This window comes from Halichoeres trimaculatus, unplaced genomic scaffold (genome assembly GCF_033239565.1).
Source record: "Halichoeres trimaculatus isolate MK-OKI-2021-1 unplaced genomic scaffold, fHalTri1.1 fHalTri1_scaffold_19, whole genome shotgun sequence".
Classification (NCBI taxonomy): domain Eukaryota; kingdom Metazoa; phylum Chordata; class Actinopteri; order Labriformes; family Labridae; genus Halichoeres; species Halichoeres trimaculatus.
This window is the reverse complement of record NW_027437197.1, coordinates 28955362-28973945: the sequence shown is the minus strand read 5'-3', so window position 1 is coordinate 28973945 and position 18584 is coordinate 28955362. Positions and strand designations below refer to the sequence as shown.

The following is an 18584-nucleotide window of genomic DNA, read 5'->3' as shown; positions in this document are numbered from 1 at the left end:
AGTCAAAAGAAGAATATTATACTCTATCCTAGATTTTACAGGTAACCAGTGTAGAGACGCTAACACTGGAGAGATGTGCTCTCTCCTCCCAGTCCAAGTCAGTACCCGAGCGGCAGCATTCTGAACCAGCTGAAGAGTCCTAATAGACTTATTAGGACAGCTGGATGAAAGAGAGTTACAGTAGTCCAGCCTAGAAGAAACGAAAGCATGGACTAGTTTCTCAGCATCGCTCCGAGACAAGATGTGTCTAATTCTCTTGATATTGCGAAGATGAAAAAATGCCGTCCTTGAGACCTGTTGGATGTGACAGTTAAAGGACAGGTCCTGATCCAAAAGAACTCCCAGGTTCCTGACAGTGGTGCTGGAAACCAAGCTGATGTCGTCAGAGGCGGCGATGTTGTTCAAGAAAGCTTCTCTGAGATGTTTAGGTCCAAGAACAATGACTTCAGTCTTCTCTGAGTTCAGCAGTAAGAAGTTTCTGCTCATCCAGGACCTTACGTCTTTGAGGCATGCTTCAAGTTTAGATAAGCGGTTGGTTTCTTCAGGCTTCATTGACAGGTAAAGCTGAGTGTCATCTGCACAGCAGTGAAAGTTTATGGAGTGTTTCCTCAATATAGTGCCGAGAGGAAGCATATACAAGATGAATAGAATCGGTACGAGCACTTAACCTTGAGGAACTCCATATTGCACCCTGGTGTGCGAAGAAGAGACGTTGTTCACATGAACAAACTGATGTCGATCCGAAAGATACGATCGAAGCCAGGCTAAAGCGGTTCCTGAGATACCAAGAAGACTCTCTAATCTCCGCAGAAGAATGCAATGATCAATAGTGTCAAAAGCGGCACTAAGATCAAGCAAGACAAGCACAGAAAGAAGACCACTGTCCGAAGCCAAAAGTAGATCGCTGGTTACTTTCAGCAGCGCAGTCTCAGTGCTGTAGTGGGCTCTGAACCCAGACTGAAAGACCTCAAAGAGACTGTTGCTATGAAGAAAATCACAGAGCTGATTCGCAACAACTTTCTCCAAGAAACGAAAGAGAGGTTAGATATCGGTCTGTAGTTGACAAAAGAGCCTGAATCAAGTGTAGGCTTTTTAAGAAGAGGCTTAATAACAGCAACTTTAAAAAGTTGGGGCACGTAGCCCGACAGTAAAGACGCATTAATCATCCTTAGTAAAGAAGATCCGACCAAGGGAAAGACTTCCTTCAGCAGCCAAGCTGGGATGGGATCCAAAAGACAAGTTGATGGTTTGGCTGAAGAGACAGTTGAATCCAGCTCTGACAAGTCCACAGGCAAGAAGCAGTCCAGGAGTGTATTCGCTCTAAGCGACGTTTCCGCAAATTCGCCATCGATCGAAGGTTCTATCGCGGTTGCATGTAACACGTTACTAATTTTATCTCTAATCTTTAATATCTTATTGTTAAAAAAGCTCATAAAGTCCTCACTGCTAAGCGATAGAGGAATGCATGGCTCAGTAGAGCTATGACTGTTTGTCAGCCTGGCTACAGTGCTGAAAAGGAATCTAGGATTGTTTTTATTCTCTTCTATAAGAGTCGAGTAGTAAGTTGCACATGCCAGTCGCAAAGCCTTTCTATATTCATTTAGACTATTTTTCCAACGCGAGCAGGATTCGTTTGTTTTAGTCGAACGCCATATTCTTTCTAATGTCCTCGATTTTTGTTTGAGCTCACGAGTTTGAGCGTTGTACCACGGAGCGGAATGATGTCGTCTGAGAGTCCTCTGTCTGAGCGGAGCAATTGAATCGAGGACGGCTTGAAGAGAACCCGTGGTATCCGCAACAAGCTGATCAAGCTGAGAGGGAGCACAAGAGCTCTCTGCAAAAGTAGAGCAAGAATTCAAGGCAGCAGGAATAGCTTCCTTGAAAATGTCTACAGCTCTGTCAGACAAGTTCCTGGACAAGATGATTTTGTTCGCAGGTGAGAAATCCGACAGCAAGAATTCAAAAGTAATGAAGAAATGATCCGACAGAAGAGGATTCTGCGGCAAGACAGCCAAGTTGACAGGTTCCACGCCATAAGCAAGAACAAGATCCAAGGTGTGGTTAAAGCGATGAGTAGGATGGTTCACATACTGTGTGAAACCAAAAGAATCCAGTAAAGACATGAAGGCAATACAAAGACTATTGTCAACGACGTCCACATGAATATTAAAGTCACCGACAATGATAATTTTATCCAAAAGAAGAATGATATTAGAAAGAAACTCTGAAAAGTCGGAGAGAAATTGAGAGTACGTGCCAGGAGGCCGGTAGACGATAACAAACAAAAACGGTTGCGCGGTTTTTACAGCTGGATGCAAGAAACTGAGAAAAAGACTTATAAAAAGAGCTAATGCCTAGTTTAGGTCTAGTGCTGATATTAAAGCTAGAGTTAAAGATAGCTGCCACTCCCCCCCCACGGCCTGTGTCTCAAGGGTTGTGAGTATTAAGGTGACTGGGAGGAGTGGACTCGTTTAAACTAACATATTCGCCCTCACACAGCCAGGTTTCAGTCAGAGCAAGTAAATCAATGTGATAATCTGATATAAGTTCATTAACTAGCACAGCTTTAGATGATAAAGATCTAATATTTAACAAACCACATTTGACTTTAACGTCATGAGGTTCATCCGCACCGGAAGTTTTAATTTTTATAAGATTATCATAATTCACTCCTTTATTTTTATTATTATTATTATTATTATTATTATTATTATTATTATTATTATTATTATTGTTGTTGTTATAATAATAATTGTTGTTATTGTTATTTTTATTGTTATAGAAAAAGGGTCTTGGTCGGGGAACCGACACAGTCTCTATGTTACAACAGGAGTGGCTGGGAAACTGCACTAAGGGAAACGCAGAGGAGCGTATAGGACTGTTGCTCTGCTGCCTAGTCTCCACTCTGAGTTGTCAGATGGGTAAACTAATAAAATCAGCCAGATTTCTAGTTAAACGAGCTGCGCCATCCAGAGTGGGATGAACGCCATCTCAGGCTAATTAGACCAGGCTTGCCCCAGAAGGATCGCCAGTTGCCAATAAAACCCACGCCATTATCTGGACACCAGTTCGACAGCCAGCGGTTGAATGAGGAGATACGGCTAAACATCTCATCATTTGCCCTGTTTGGCAGGGGGCCAGAGAAAATTACGGAGCCAGACATAGTTTTGGCCAAAGCACACACCGACTCCACATTAATCTTTGTGACTTCCGACTGGCGACGTCGGGAGTCATTAACGCCGACATGTATAACTATCTTACGAAATCTACGTTTATCCTTTGCCAGCAGTTTTAAGTTGCCCTCAATGTCGCCCGCTCTGGCTCCCGGGAGGCACTGAACTATGGTGTCTGGCGTCGCTAATTTCACATTCCGTACTACCGAGTCACCAATCACTAAAGTGTTGAGTTTCTTAGCAGGTGTGTTGCTAAGAGGGGCATATTTATTGGAAATGTGAACGTTACGGTTGTCCGGCGTGCGATTTTTATGCTTGCGGCTATGTTTCCCTCTCACGGTCACCCAGCCAAAAGCGTTAAAGAACTTAAAGGAGAAAAACGGGTGCTTTTATTTTGAAAACGGGAAGTTCGCTAGTGGATGATTTTTAGCTAACACCGGTCTCAAGACGAATTCATCACTCTTCAAAAAATTAAAAAAAATGTTTACTGCTCGCAGACACTGAAGACGATCCGTCCATCGCCTCAGGCACTTTATTTCTTTGTACTTACGTTTAGGTTTCCCTGTAGAGCTAAGCCCATTTTAGTTGCTTCTCATCTTGTCATCTCATTCTGAATTTACGTTTATAAATATGGGGCTCGCAATGCATTATGGGGCGTGTCAGTGCGACTAGTATGCCCACCTCCCATACTTAAAATTTTTACCGATTGTAAAATTGTATTTCTCGCACACAATCTTTTCATACTATTTAATGTGAACGCACTACATACTATTTTTGACGTCACACTTAGTATGAGCCTTGGCCTCTATGATAACCGTATGATGCTAACCTGCTGATTGAACAGCTCATTGATATACAATGGGCAATGTCACAAACCTGACTCAAAAAGAGTGTGACAAAAGAGGGAGACCACACATAGTCTGTAATGATTTGCAAAAATTCTTTAATAAGATAAATAAATTACCAAGAGATGACTATCAGTATATGTAGAATCAGTGCGTGTGTGCAGTGTTGAGTGAGTGTGTGAGCGTGTATTCCAAAGTAGATCAAAACCTGTAACAGAAAATACAAACACAGGTGAAGGCAGTCTGCAGGTCAGGGAAGAGAGCTATTGAAGGGCACCTTAGCTTTTAAAACCTCCTGAGCCCAGCCTCAGGTGTGCTGCATCAGGAACCCATTCTCTTCCAGGTTAAACTCCTCCCACAGCTACCTGCAACAAGGCAGCAAACTCCAGCAGCAGGAGAGGAGGGCTGGACACACACAACAGGCCTTGGACGTCACATCACAAAGACTGTTCAGCTTTCTTAACTGAAGTGTTGGAACAAAAAGACCAACCTGATCTTAACCATGATTTTACAGATGACCATAAAGAGGCGTTCAGTCCTCTATGTGGCCAACTTCATAGTCCCCGTCCTGTTCTTCCTGTGTCTGGACTTGGCCTCCTTCCTGATCTCAGAAAGTGGAGGTGAGAAGCTGAGCTTCAAGGTGACTGTGCTGCTGGCTGTCACAGTGATGCAGCTGATTCTGAATGATATTCTGCCTCCTTCTTCAGACAGGATCCCACTCATAGGTAAAGGAGCTCAGAGTCCTGCACTAACTGATGGATCTTTAGCAGCACCTACTAACTCACTGTGAGCCCACTGATTGCTTTGCTCTTTCTGTCACTGCTTTCTTCTTTCAGCCGTCTACTGTATCGGGGTTTTTACTCTGATGATGCTGAGCCTCTTGGAGACCATTTTGATGATGTACCTGATGGAAAAGGACCATGTGTCCCAGGACCAAGAGGCAGATAAAGACCAAAGCCTGGGTGAGGACTGCAGGGACCAAGCAGGAAAAGTCCACGAGTGCTTCAGAGATGAGATTCAGCTCAACTAACATCAATATTAACAGAAAGCTTTCTGACTGAGAGGAGGAAACAGACAGCTGCTTCATTTGTGGAGCAGCAGAGTCTTTCTCCAGATCTTCCTCATGTAGAATCTATCATTTCAAGTTGTTGTCTCTTTGTTCAGGCTCTAAGCTGTCCCATGATTCTTTACAGACATGAACAAATCCATTCCTTGTGTGCGTGTCTTTGACCAGTCCCCTGCTGGGATGCCTCCTGAGCTGCTGCCACAGGTGAAAGAGGTCGGCATGATGTTATGTTTCTGTCAAACTGCTGTGATTCTCTCTATGATTGGTTAAAAGAACCTGGAAGAATCTCAGGGACAGATATGTAAAGCTGTTGTAAACCTGTGTACATGTCTCTACCATCGAGTAGTTTACCCAGCTGCCTTGCATCTTCGTGTATGATGCAGCCTTCCTAACAGACTGCAGCATAAAACAACACACTTGCCTCCACAGACTGATAAATCATCTACTACAGATGTTTCAACAATTATTCACACAAAATAATACAAAACATGAACATTTGACTGAAATTCTTCTTCTTCCCTGTCCACTCCTAAAAGGAAAGCATAACATGACAATAAATTTCGATACAAAAGTAGAATGTTTTTCAATGATAACTACAGTTATTATTTAGTCATGAACATATTTACTCAGTCTGGAAGAACTAGAGGAAGGATAAGTATTCGTTGAGTATATGTTTAATATAACTGATAACTTGTTGTCATTTTGTTTTCAAAGTAAAAAAAAGGGACCATTTCTAAAAGATAAAATAAAAATTGTATTGAGATAAAAATAGTCACTGACCAATAAAAGAGTCTTCACTCAGGAACACCAGCACAAATTTGGCAGAACTTGGAACAAAAGCCAGGGTGCATACATTCAGAGTAGATTCCCTGCAGCTCCCCTTTCTTCCCCCTTCCTGCACAGCCTGTGGGCAAATAAAAGATTAATTAACTAACAGTTCTTATTTGAAGCCCGACTTCATTTTTTTTTTCTATGTGCAACAGGTCTGCATTGGAGGCTGCATTTGCAGATGGGGTATTCTGAAAGACAAAATATTTATTACATTAGAGCCATTGACAGCCTCACACTAGATGCACATGTACTTGTAATGGGGAGATGAAAAGGGAGGGGTAGTAGTAAAAGTTATTACGTGATATGTTAAAGTAAAATAAATGAAATCAGTAAATTTAGACCATACCTCCATGGTGGACTGCTCCAGATAAATGATTCTGTAGATGGTAAAGACATTTATGATTTTGTTGGGTCCGGTAAGGACTACATGGACTATGGTATTCCTCTGCTGGAGGAAAAACAGGTTCTTCAGTCACTCAGAAATGGGTGGGATGCTGTGGAAATATCCACACACAAAAAATGAAACAACTGACCATTAGATTCAAGACACACAAGGCCTATTAGCATTAGTGTTCTTTTACATTCTGGATCATTCATTCAGTCAAATAAGTTTTAACTACAACTTTAACACATTAGATAAAGTTTTTGTTACATTACATAACGTAACTATTTAATGTAACTTCCAAGTTCGTCACTTTCGACATACGCAATGAAAATGACAAACACAGACATACACACCCGCACACACACACACGCACACACACCGCTAAATTAGGGTTGCAACCTATGGTTACAACAACAATGCTAAAGCTAACACTCACAACGCTGACTCTAATATCGCGTAGGATAATGTTACCACACAAGCTAAATGTTGACCATTAACCTGCCAAAATAACCTGAAGCTATACAACGGCAATATACAGCAACAGAATCGCCATGAGATATGAACAAAGCTTTTCATTCATTGCATTTATTGTAGCAACGTAATTTCACTCACCGACATGAACCATCTTGACACCAAAGCACGATGGGAAGAGGTGGAGTAACCTGGGGAGGGCTGGACCTTTGTGGACGGGGCTGGACGTCTAGCCCTGCCTTACCCTCTCGTTACCCTCTCGTCTTGAGCCCTCATCCTTCTCTGCCCCATATTCTCTTCATTCCATAGATCCAGAGCCCCTAGAACAAACCTTGACTCAGCTTTAGGTGACAGCATAGCTTTTGATTTGTTGTTGCTAACAGATGGAAGTTTGTACATTTTGCTCATGGAGCTCATTTCCTGTCAGGGTTGAATCATTTGGAGTGTAACTGTCTGAGTCATCTGAAAGCCTCAGAAAGGCTGATTTGACACTTTCTTCCTTCATTCAACACCTCCCCCCATCAGCAGCTTCTCAGACAGAGTGTTAGGTCCACTGTTGACTTTCATCTCAATGACTCCTCTTTTCCATCTTCTTCTTCCTCTAACTGCTCTAATACACCATGGTTTGTTTTTTCAGGGCAGCAGCAGCCAGCTGACCCAGGAGACCCAGGACTCGGAGAATCTGAGTGACGAGCTGAGGGAGGTTTTGAAGACAGTGGTTCTGCTTCTCAGCAGCAGGAAGGAAGAAAAGGAGCCCGGCTACTGGACCACGAAGACCAAAACACTGAACCGGATTTACTTCATTGTTTATTTCCTAGCTGCCAGTGTGTTCCTGGTATCTGTGTTTTCAGTTTGGCTCCATGAAGACCGCTAGAACATCTAAAGAGTGAAACCAACAGTACAGAGAGTCATAGAGTCCAGATGTTCAACAGGTCAGAGTTAAAGGCTTGATTTGGCGGATCAGTCCTGCTTCCTTAAAGACCCTGTGAGGACTCAAGACATGATCCTCAAACAGTCTTACTCTTTTCTATTTCCCCTTTGGTCATTCAGGAGTTCAAAACTGATTATTTCTAAATTTCTAAATGATATTTCTCAGGGGCTGTAAGGTGGCGCAACGGGTAGCGCTGCAGCCTCACACTAAGAAAGTCACCGGTTCGATTCCCAGCCTGGCCGGTGGGCCTTTCTGTGTGGGGTTTGCATGTTCTCCCCGTGCATGCGTGGGTTCTCTCTGGGTTCTCCGGCTTTCTCCCACAGTCCAAAAACACGCTCACCAGGTTAATTGGTCACTCTACATTGTCCGTAATTGTGAGTGAGTGAGTGAATGGTTGTCTCTGTGTCAGCCCTGCGATTGGCTGGCGACCAGTCTAGGGTGTACCCTGCCTCTCAGGTGTCACTTTAATCCCCCCAAACAGATGGTCCTCACAGAGCCTTCCCACTGAGCAAAGGGACCATCAAAGGACGTCCTTTGAATGTCTGTTTGCTCAGTGGACTCACTCACTCACTCACTTACTCACTCACTCCTCCTCAGACGTCCACTTGACGTCCAAAAAGCCGACGTTCAAATGTTGAACTGCATATTGTCGTCCAAGTGGGGTCATGGTTAGACGTCCAAACGGCTGACCTTACTTGAATGTTGTGTAGACATCCAGAACTGGTCTTGGACCGACAGACATTTTGGTGCATGACAGGCAAGTGTTTGGGGCCCCAAGCTCAAAGGGGGCCCCAGAGAGCTGACCAACTTTCATTCACTACAGAGCAGTGACAGTGAAGAGAGTTTGCAATGACCACCTGTGCTCAACTCGTTCACTGAGCTAGCAGGCTAACAACAAAAACAGCTAACTTGGACAATACTTTTTCTTTAGCTATCAAATGAAAACTATGTCCAGATAAACTGAAGTGTCAAGCTAAGAATGTTAAATCACAGAATTCATAGACAAGAAATTTAGCTCATATCCTGCTAGGGTGCATGGATGGAAGTTATTGTATGTTGTGAGCCAGTGGTGTTTCTATTTGATTTGATTCTCCATGTGTGGTCAGTAGGCTTTCTGCTTCTTAAACTGTATTTCTTTCTGTCCTGTATCATGTTGTGAATGTAAACCTAGTGTCATAATGCAGGCTTCAGCACACACTTTAATCTTCTGGACTGGAACCATGTTAAACCCTTTCCCTCTAATTGAAGTAACTAAAAAATGAAGCAGAAGGAAGTAGAAGAACGGGGTCACTTTCCAACAAGTGTTGTCACTGACAGGTTTATTTGTGAGGCAGAATTTATTCAGAGACATTTGAAATATGATTTAAAGAGATTAAAGGAAGTGGAGAAATGGAGGATAAATAAAGGTAGAAAACAAACCAAAATCTTTATTTTAGAAATAATCAGAAGAAGAAAGTGATTCAGAGAATGAACAAGCCTGTATTGAAGCCTGGATTGGATTGGTGAGACATTTCACTGTCTCTCATTGTACAGCATGCACAGCAAGCTGCCATCTGTGGCCTACAGGCCATAGAAGCTGTCAAAGAGGATGAAGGGAGCATGAAAATGTTGCTTTGAGAAAGAAAATCAAAGCCAAGCATGAGCAGTTAGTCATCAACTACTGATAACAACACCTCATAAACACTGATATGCACATATCTATATCTATATCTATATCTCCATATCCTATGTATGTAAGTATGTATGTATGTATGTATGTACGCATGTACGCATGTATGTATGTATGTATGTATGTATCTATCTATCTATCTATCTATCTATCTATCTATCTATCTATCTATCTATCTATCTATCTATCTATCTATCGATAGTTCAGGCACGGGGTCAATCTGCTTGGCTTAGCTCTCGTTCACTTGCTGAAGTGAAGCAACAGATGCACATTATGTTAAAAGACAGTCAGAAGATTCACCAGACTGAGCAGCACAGCTCAACAGAGTTTCGCACAGATTGTAACAACGGTACTGTTGTCCTGTTGTATCTGCTCCACTGAAAATTCTGGCTTACTGTTTACACGGCAACGGTGTTGGCAGCGTTTTGGAAAATTCCACTCCAGAGGCCGTTTTCAAAAGTTTGCATTTTAGGTCGCCTGAAATGCTGTTTCCTTGTAAACGCGGGGCCGAAGCGCAACAAAACTTTTGCGTTTCACCCTAAAACCGTTGTTGTGTAAACAACCCCTTAAAGTGTGGTTTCTCAATGTGTGGTCCTCATGTCCAGAAAAAGGCCACAAACACATCTTGAAGTAGACTAATGTGAACCAGTCTATGTTAAAGGTCAAATCCATGTAGTGCTGTGGAACTACAGGAACATATCAATAAATGAGCTCATTATGGAAAAGTTCCCTCATTCCAGTGCTTCACTTCATAAAAGTCAGCTCATATATTCTCTAGGTTCAGTTCACACAGAGTGAAATGTTTCAGCATTGATTTCTTTGAGCTGTGATGATTCTGGCCAATAGTTCATGTACCACTTTTTTGAAAAAAGGCAACAAGCAGCAAATCTAGTGACTTCTCTGGAGTTTGAAGACGTGAAAGCATGAATTGATCTGCATCACTAGTTCTTCTCAACGAGCGGCACTTGCTGAAACCCTCCTCTATCCAAAACACTCACAGACAGACTTCTGGCTCGCAGCTGTCTCTCAGAGCGCAGTCACACTGACCATCTGAACTGTGCAAAAACACGTGTGGCAGGGCGGAGTAATATTTAAGATTTTCACAGTTGAACACAGTTTTACAATACTTAGTGTAGGCCTACAACAAATTTAAAAAAAAAAATGTAAAACTACTCTGACTCTCCCCAACATAAACTAACTAACCAACTAAACTAAACTAGAAGAAATCCAAACAAACAAAATCAACTCAAAGCAAGTTGAGGCCACCAGAAGGGAGGCAGACTTCACAGAGAAAGTTGCAGGGACAACTCTCACACACACACACACACACACACACACACACACACACACACACATACACACACACACACACGCACACACACACACGCACACACACACACACACACACACGCACACACACACACGCACACACACACACACACACACACACACACACACACACACACACACACACACACACACACACACACACACACACACACACCACAATCCTCACTATAATCTGGTGCAGCCTATTGTGAGTCAGTCAAACCAACATGTAAGAGGTGGAGAGCCCTCACTCGGGGTGTCTAGCCTCCCAAACTAGTAGAGTCATTTTTTAAAAGGAAAAAAAAAGAATAGTTGAATCACAAAACAAAACCAAACAAGCAAACCCAATTGGTGACTTATACTAAATTAATAAGAGAAAGTAAAAAGAAACTACCGTATTGACCTGAATATAGGATGACCATGATTATAAGACAACCCCCTCTTTTCAGGACCAATCTTCAGAAAAAAACTGATCACCAAAATTTACTTTATAAATGTATTTTATTGAAATTCTGAGACAATCATTGAACTAATAGAGTCTGCTTTCTTTTCTGGCTTTAAGTACAATCACTCAGATCTGTGTTTCAAATGTAATTCTGATGACAGCTCTGGTGATGGGCATGCCTTTGTTACATTTCTCAATACACTCACACATCCTCTCGTCAGCCTCTTGGTAACAGCCACTTAGAGGACCATAATAATTTTTTGTTTTACAGTTTGAAATGAGCAAGTCTGGATGCACTTTGTGAAATATAAGCACACACTTCTGCTCTCTGGCGGGCAAGTAATACCAGTGCCGGAGATGACAGCACCTGCTGTCAGCGGGATGGAGGGGGTCAGCGGGGAGTACATAATGCCAGTGGCCCTGATGGCGCACATGGTCGGCGATATGGAGAGGGTCGGTTCAGCCCCAGCAATGGACTCTTTAGAAATCCAGACTTTGCTATGTGATAGTTTTTCTAACTGTCGGGAGTAAAGTGGGCACTGCAACTATGCACAGGCAAATTGGAGGTGACTTGACTGGTTACCTGGCTAGCCACAAACTGTCATATATTTTTTGTGTTTAGAAGAAAATGGCGGAATTTGATTTACAGGGACTTTAAAATTTAAATAACAGTTTAAAAAAACCTTGCATGAATGCACAACTGTAGACGAATATGCACACATTTCTAATATGTACACAGATTTTTACATGAACACACACAAATCTTTTGACAGCTTCCTTATCCAACAGTGGCAGTGCTACATATCTTGGTAGAGTGAGAGAGGCCATGAGAAGGTTACTGATTGTATTAATGCTGCTATGAGAAGTTACAGTGTCCATTACATTCTAAGTTAAGGATAAATGGGAATGTTTATAATATCCTAAGATTAGTGGTTAGTGTGTAAACTACCCCTGTGCATGTACACCCAGGCATCATAAAGTTTACTCTTTAGCCCCTGTCATTGGCTGGACAGGACCCTGTAACCGTGTCATAAACCTCTTAAGTTTTGCACATGACGACAAAGAGGGTTAGAACAGTACAAGGCTCCATAGAAGCATCATTCATTTATTTTTTTTTTTCTCCTAGGATTCATTGAAGCGTGACATCCTTCAGAGATTGCATGACCAACTGGTACACATCTTGGAGATGCAGCCCCTTAACCTGGGAGGGTTACAGTTTGTCTGCTAGCAGAATTTTGTTTTATGTTTGGTTTTATGCAGTGATGATGAATTAGATTCATTAATCACCAGAATTAAGAGCACAATGCCAGATGCTGGGAGCAGAGTAGTCCAAGGTGCTCTGCTGGCACTGGGACACAAAGTCCAATAGGACCAAGTGCATGCATCCATGCATCCATGCATCCATGCATCGTGTTGACAGCGAGGGTGTACCCTTCCGAATGACCCACCTGGGTTGTGTGGTGAGAAGGACTTACACGGTTCCTTACCCAAAATACATGGTGCACATTGACACTAATCATAAGCTTATTAGGTATGTCTGCCCACAATCTGTATTTGAGGTGTTCATTAAATTTTTATGTCTAGTTGTGTATCTGGTATTTTGTGAATTGTATTATATCAACCAGAATAATAGATCATATTGAACTTCATCGAATTACAGTGCCATTAACTGACATTGTTCTGCTTACAACCTCAGAGATGTTGTATTGTGAGACCTGTGCTGTTAGAGATGTTATATAGTGTGCTTAGGAGTTGATTCTTATCTTCTAACCTAGGTATAACTTGGTTATCTTTGGGGGCATAGATGGCTATTCAAGGAAGGTAAGACTTTTCCCTGTCGAGAACAAGGACTGTAAAATGTTGCCAAAGATCCCCATTTTAAGCAGGAAGGATGTTTATTAAATACTCTACAGTCAAGAAACCCCAAGGATCATTTGCAATATGTATTCATGTAAATAGCTGCCAATGAGTCTTTATAGTGATTGAATTTATCTAAAAAAAAACAGAATATTTTTTTTTTACCCAAATGAGGATTATTTCCCTTTTTAAAATGTAAGTTTTCATGTTAGGTGTTGATTCTGCCCAGGATCAATGCTAGAAGTGATTTTGTCTTCTTTTTGATAAAAACAATGTGTCTACAAATTAGCATTAGCAATTAGCAAGGACTATTTACATTAAAACATAACTTGCAAATTATCCTTATGGTTTATCGAATATCCCATAAAAATGTAACCTAATCTATTAAGGACCAACTGCTGAGACTTAGGGTGTTTTCACACCTACAGTGTTAGGTCGACCCAAATTTAGATCGACCTATATTTGGTCCCGTTTGGGTTGGTGTGAAACCAAAATCAGACTCTGGTGCGCACCAAACTGGCGCGGCCAGAGGAGGTGATCTCGGTTCGGCTCTGGCCGCACTCTGGTGCGCACCAGCTGGTGTGAAAGCAACCGCACTCTGGTGAGATGCAACTGTCAGGCGAACTCGACGAGTTTGACATTAGGAGGCTCCCGTGGAGTTTTGTTTGTGATGCAGGACAGCTGCGCACTCCAACATCCTTAACTGCCCTTATTTACTCATCTAAAAAGCAGGGCTCTCCCCTGACTCCTCACGTCAAAAACACATCGTTTTATATGGCCTATCATATAACAGGCATTAATTACCTTGTCAGTCGTGTATATCTCCGTCTGATGAGGATCTAATGGTACATGGTAAGAATCATTATTTCTGAATTTCCCCTTGGGGATAAGAAAAAAAAGTATCGGAGGAGGAGGAGGGTCGCCTGAAACTAGGAGGGTCTTCAAGTTGCCGTCTGCAGGTATGAGCTGTGTGCCTGCTTGCAAGATTAATTTCTTTGAATAATAAGCTATTCACACTTTTGGTTTTGTGTTATTATCCATCCTTTGTAACGGCAAGATTTGTATTTTGTTCTTTGCACTCAGATGATAGAGATAGGTGCTTGAGCAGGGCTTTTCTGGATCTGCTGATTAACCACCAGGTTTTTGTTCTGTTTAATGCAGGCACGGCTTTCTCTTGCGGGGACTTAACCACTTCTGTGGTGAAATATTTGCCTACCCCATGTTCATACCAAGAGATGTAGCAAAGAAGGCCAATGTGACTTTGTTTTGTATGGATGTGACATGCAGGTAATCCTGTTTTATGTCAAACTCTTTACCAGTGCCTCATCTTTTCACTGTTTGATTATAGATTCTTCTTGTTGTCAGGTCACTTTGAAAAAGGCATTTCAATATTCACAAAATGTGACAACTTTTTTTCTCTCTCTTTTTTTTAGACACTGGCCATACTTGAAAAAAAGTTGTGCAGGGGGTACCAGAGCTTCAGCCACTAACAGAAATGCAGCCATTTCTTAGTGTTATGCATGCTAAGGCCCATACTGTGAAATGCAAGGTAAATGATTGTGATTATATTCTGGTATTGCAGTGACTACAGGGAAATAGTCGACAGGCCGATCAAATTAAATGTGCTCAATGTTAACCTCAATCAATTGCTTTTCAGCTGTTTGTGCGGGGGAATTTTCCCCCTAAGTTTATAATTTTAGACCATTTCTAACATGATTTTTCAAATATTAGAGTGATGATGCATATGTCCTGCAGGTGAGATGGGGTGGCAGAAGCCAGGATGGAGCTGGAAATTCTGTAGGAGAAGAAGTGGAGATCAAATTGTTTGGCTTGGAATTCTGATGAAAGATAGGCCTGGACATATTTACAGAAAAGCAAAGTGTCTGTTTATAGTGACAAATGCATGGTTTTTCTCTCAAACCATCCAGACCATCTATTGTATATAAAATAGTTAACGGTGAACAATTCATTGGACTATAAAAATAAAATTCTGCAATTAGGAAAATTGGATTTTAAATAAAACCAAAATGTATGTCTAAAATATCTCTCTTATTCTTTGTTACTAAATTGAGATGGCCTTGTGGGGCATCTCATATTCAACAGTTTACAGACCAAATCTTGGATTGGTACAGGCCCTGATGTTAATTTCAAATGTTTTTCGAATTATTATTTTTTTTTTCAATGTGAATGTTATAATCTTACTTACAAATAATTATCAGGAAAAAAATATTAGATCATATTTGTTTCCAATTCATTTATAGCTGACAAGTTATGTAAAGGACACTAAACATAACTTGCCATATTTGCCTTAGAGGTGAACAGCTTTCTCTCTCGGGCAGCTCTGGTAAATAAGTACATGACAAAGGCAGGTTAGTACTGTATTGCACTCTCAACACAGTTGGCGATTAAGGCAGTTGTACTTTATATATTAGAGAATTTAAAAACACAGTTTCTTTGTTCCATCTCCACAGAAATTATCATTTTACTCCACTGTAAAAATTATTTAAGCGAATTCAATGTTGAGGAAACAGAGTGCAAAGAACAACACACCAGAAAAAACATTAACATATATATATATATATATATATATATATATATATATATATATATATATATATATATATATATATATATATATATATATATATATATATATATAAAGCTGACCTATGTTGGACACAGTACAACACATTTCATTTGTTCAGCATACTGTACAAACTGGTCTAATTTTGTCAGGTTTTTCATTCACTAAATGTTACCTTGTGTATTCTTCTGTTTTAATTCGGAAGAGTCAACTTGTTGACCCAACAGTCCATGGGTTGGAATAGAAGAAAGAGAGTCAGCCTTCATCAGGCATTAGCACAGAGATTTGTCAAAGTAAGGGTAATAACAGTTCTCTCATTTGCCTGTATTTTGAGGTTTACCTCACATTTATATAGATTTCTATATTCTTTCTTATCCTGATTACAAACACACGGTGCTTGTATTGTGGAGCTTTTGTCTGATTCTTTTTTTTTTCTTTTTTTTCCCCCTCTCTCTATTAAAAAGACAACAGACAGGGCAAAGGTGCAAGCTGCTGCCCTGAGCAACATCCTGAGCACACCACCTTGACCAGGAGACTGAACAGCAGTGGGTGTGTGATGTGAGATAATGGGTAGTCACAGGTAAAACATAAAGTACTTAATGTTTTGATGTTAATGACTGACTTCAATGTTCACAACATAAGTTGGCTAAAGCCGTTACAGATCACTTCTCAATGTCTTTCCCCCTATTTAGAGAGGGTCCTTTTAAGGAAGAAGCAGGATCTTTACTGCTTGCATGGTAAGTCAGCAAACAGAGTTATTTCAAAGCATGATTATAAGAATATCACTGATAGTACGAAACTCCCAGTAGTTGTAATGATTTTGTTTCTTTTTGTAGTTGCTGTGGAGTGTCTGTGTGAGCTTTATGTGGACTTCAGTAGAAAATCTCTGGAAACAAATCTGGCTCATTTTTCATTTAATTTGACTTTGCAGGTAGCAGTCAAGCAAGACTGAGGCAAAGGAAGAAAATGACAGAGCTAAAGAGGAAGCTTCGAGAACAGGTTTTGCAATACAACGCCTTAGTGGAGGAAGGTCGGATTGACGTTGAGTTAGCTTGCAGTCTGACTGATGGCTGCCTCCTACCATGGGAGGGACAACATGGAGGTATGACAAAGTCTACTTCCCATGCCGTGATCCTCCTTCGTATTGAGAGAAAATCTTTTTTTTTTTGCTGAATATTATTTTTTTTTTGCGTGGGAATTCCAGATTTCACTGATCCCACTTTCCAAAATAACAGACAGCAGCTCTAAACGATATCAGTTTTACTCAATATCTTTTTCAAAACAAAACTCAGAGTAAAACATATAGGACAGAAAAGGGTTTGGTGACATCAGCACTGTTAAACTGTTCAAAATTTCACATCTCCATCCAAATACAATGGCACTGGGTCATGAATACACTCTTATAAAATATATACAGTATAGTGTGTGTGTGTGTGTGTGTGTGTGTGTGTGTGTGTGTGTGTGTGTGTGTGTGTGTGTGTGTGTACTGTGTACTGTGTATGATTTTTGGCTCACTTGTCCTTTCCTTTCCTTAACCTTAGGCAACACCTTCTGGCTGAAAAGGTCTGTTTTTGACTAGGTAATGCTGCTGCAGCGCTTGATGGAGGAGCAGATCATCCTGGTTAGAGATATGTCTCAGCACATCAGATACCTACTAAAGGAAATCCAAGTAGTTGAAACACTCAGGGCACAGACTTCAGAGAGCATTAAAAGTGGAAGTATGTATTGGTTATTTTTTTCTACACTGAATGATACATGGCTTTTCTTTGTGAAACACAACAATGCTGAAGTGAAAAAGCAGAAGTATTTTTTTCCCATAACATTGTTGAGAATTTCATTATATGGTAAACAACAATGAATTTCCAATCAATTGACTACTTGTTAAGCACCATATCAAACATTAACCAAGTATCACATTTATTTCTAACATAATCTTGTTTATGATGCAATTATGCCTTGTAGTGTTTATTTGTTGTTGTAGGGTGTAAATTGCCTTTACTTTTCTTGCACCTTGCTACTGTGTAATTCATTTTTGTTTTCCTCTCATTTTCACACAGATTTTGGTGAACTAACTATGGATGCAGCACAGGGTCTCCATAGTGTCCTCAGTCAGAGGTTGCACACAGTCAAACTAGAACACAAAGAGGCTGTGAATTTGTACAGTGGGGGAGCTGCCATGGAAAGAGATCTTCTCGATTTGCAGGTGGACGCTGAGGAGTGGGATGGCTTCACCAGCCCTGAATCAGAGGATGAAGACTAGCAACCAACTGCTATCACAAGTTTGAGAGACTGTATGCAGCCATTGTTCTGACAGAACTGTGAGCACATTCAAACTGTCACCATGTAACTCTGGCAACAACGACATACCAGCACTGGTACCTTACTTGTTAACAGGTCAGCCACTAAAAAATAATTACGGCAAATGAAAATTGTCCTTGAGATCTTCTTGAGTTTTTTTTTTCTTTTCTTTTCTTTCCCCTCCATCTCTCAGCCCCTGTTTCTTCAACACATGCAGCTCTAACACTGATGATTCACTATCAATAAATTATTGTAATGTCAAAACAAGATTTCATTTGTCTTTATTAATGCAAGCTCACATGAGACAACTTTTGTTTATGGATAAAGTGAAAAATTACCGCCAGAATGCAGAGATTGAATCTTGAAAGACAGATAAATGCAGTGAAAGAGCAGGGGGAAGCCTTGCCCCATCTAAAATTAACCTATATTACACCTGTGACCTTGAGATAGTAACAATATGTTGTTAAAGAAGTGTTGTGATAAGACTGTGTAAGAGAATATGTGATTTCAGATTGTTATGTTTTTTTTTGTTTTTTGTTTTTTTAATAAGATAAGATAAGATAAGATATACTTTATTAATCCCCGAAGGGAAATTCATGTTGTTTGGGCTCTCTTCCAAGAAAAGAATTGTACACTCTGATGGCTGCAGGGAGGAACGATCTTCGGTATCTCTCGGTCCTGCAGCGCACAGAGGTAAGAC

The 18584-nt window shown here is 40.8% G+C and overlaps 1 protein-coding gene across 2 annotated transcripts in view; it reads left to right on the top strand.

Annotated features, from left to right (window-relative positions):
• LOC141808229 (5-hydroxytryptamine receptor 3A-like) overlaps positions 1-9811 on the top strand; it is a 33467-nt gene extending 23656 nt beyond the window's left edge. For both annotated transcript variants that reach the window (XM_074694714.1, XM_074694713.1), the window contains exons 10-13: positions 4533-4743; positions 4855-4980; positions 5212-5297; positions 7409-9811. In XM_074694714.1, coding sequence (XP_074550815.1) covers positions 4533-4743; positions 4855-4980; positions 5212-5297; positions 7409-7645 — 660 coding nt within the window. In that variant the 3' untranslated portion in view covers positions 7646-9811. The remainder of the gene's footprint in view (positions 1-4532; positions 4744-4854; positions 4981-5211; positions 5298-7408) is intronic.
• Positions 9812-18584: the final 8773 nt, after the last annotated feature.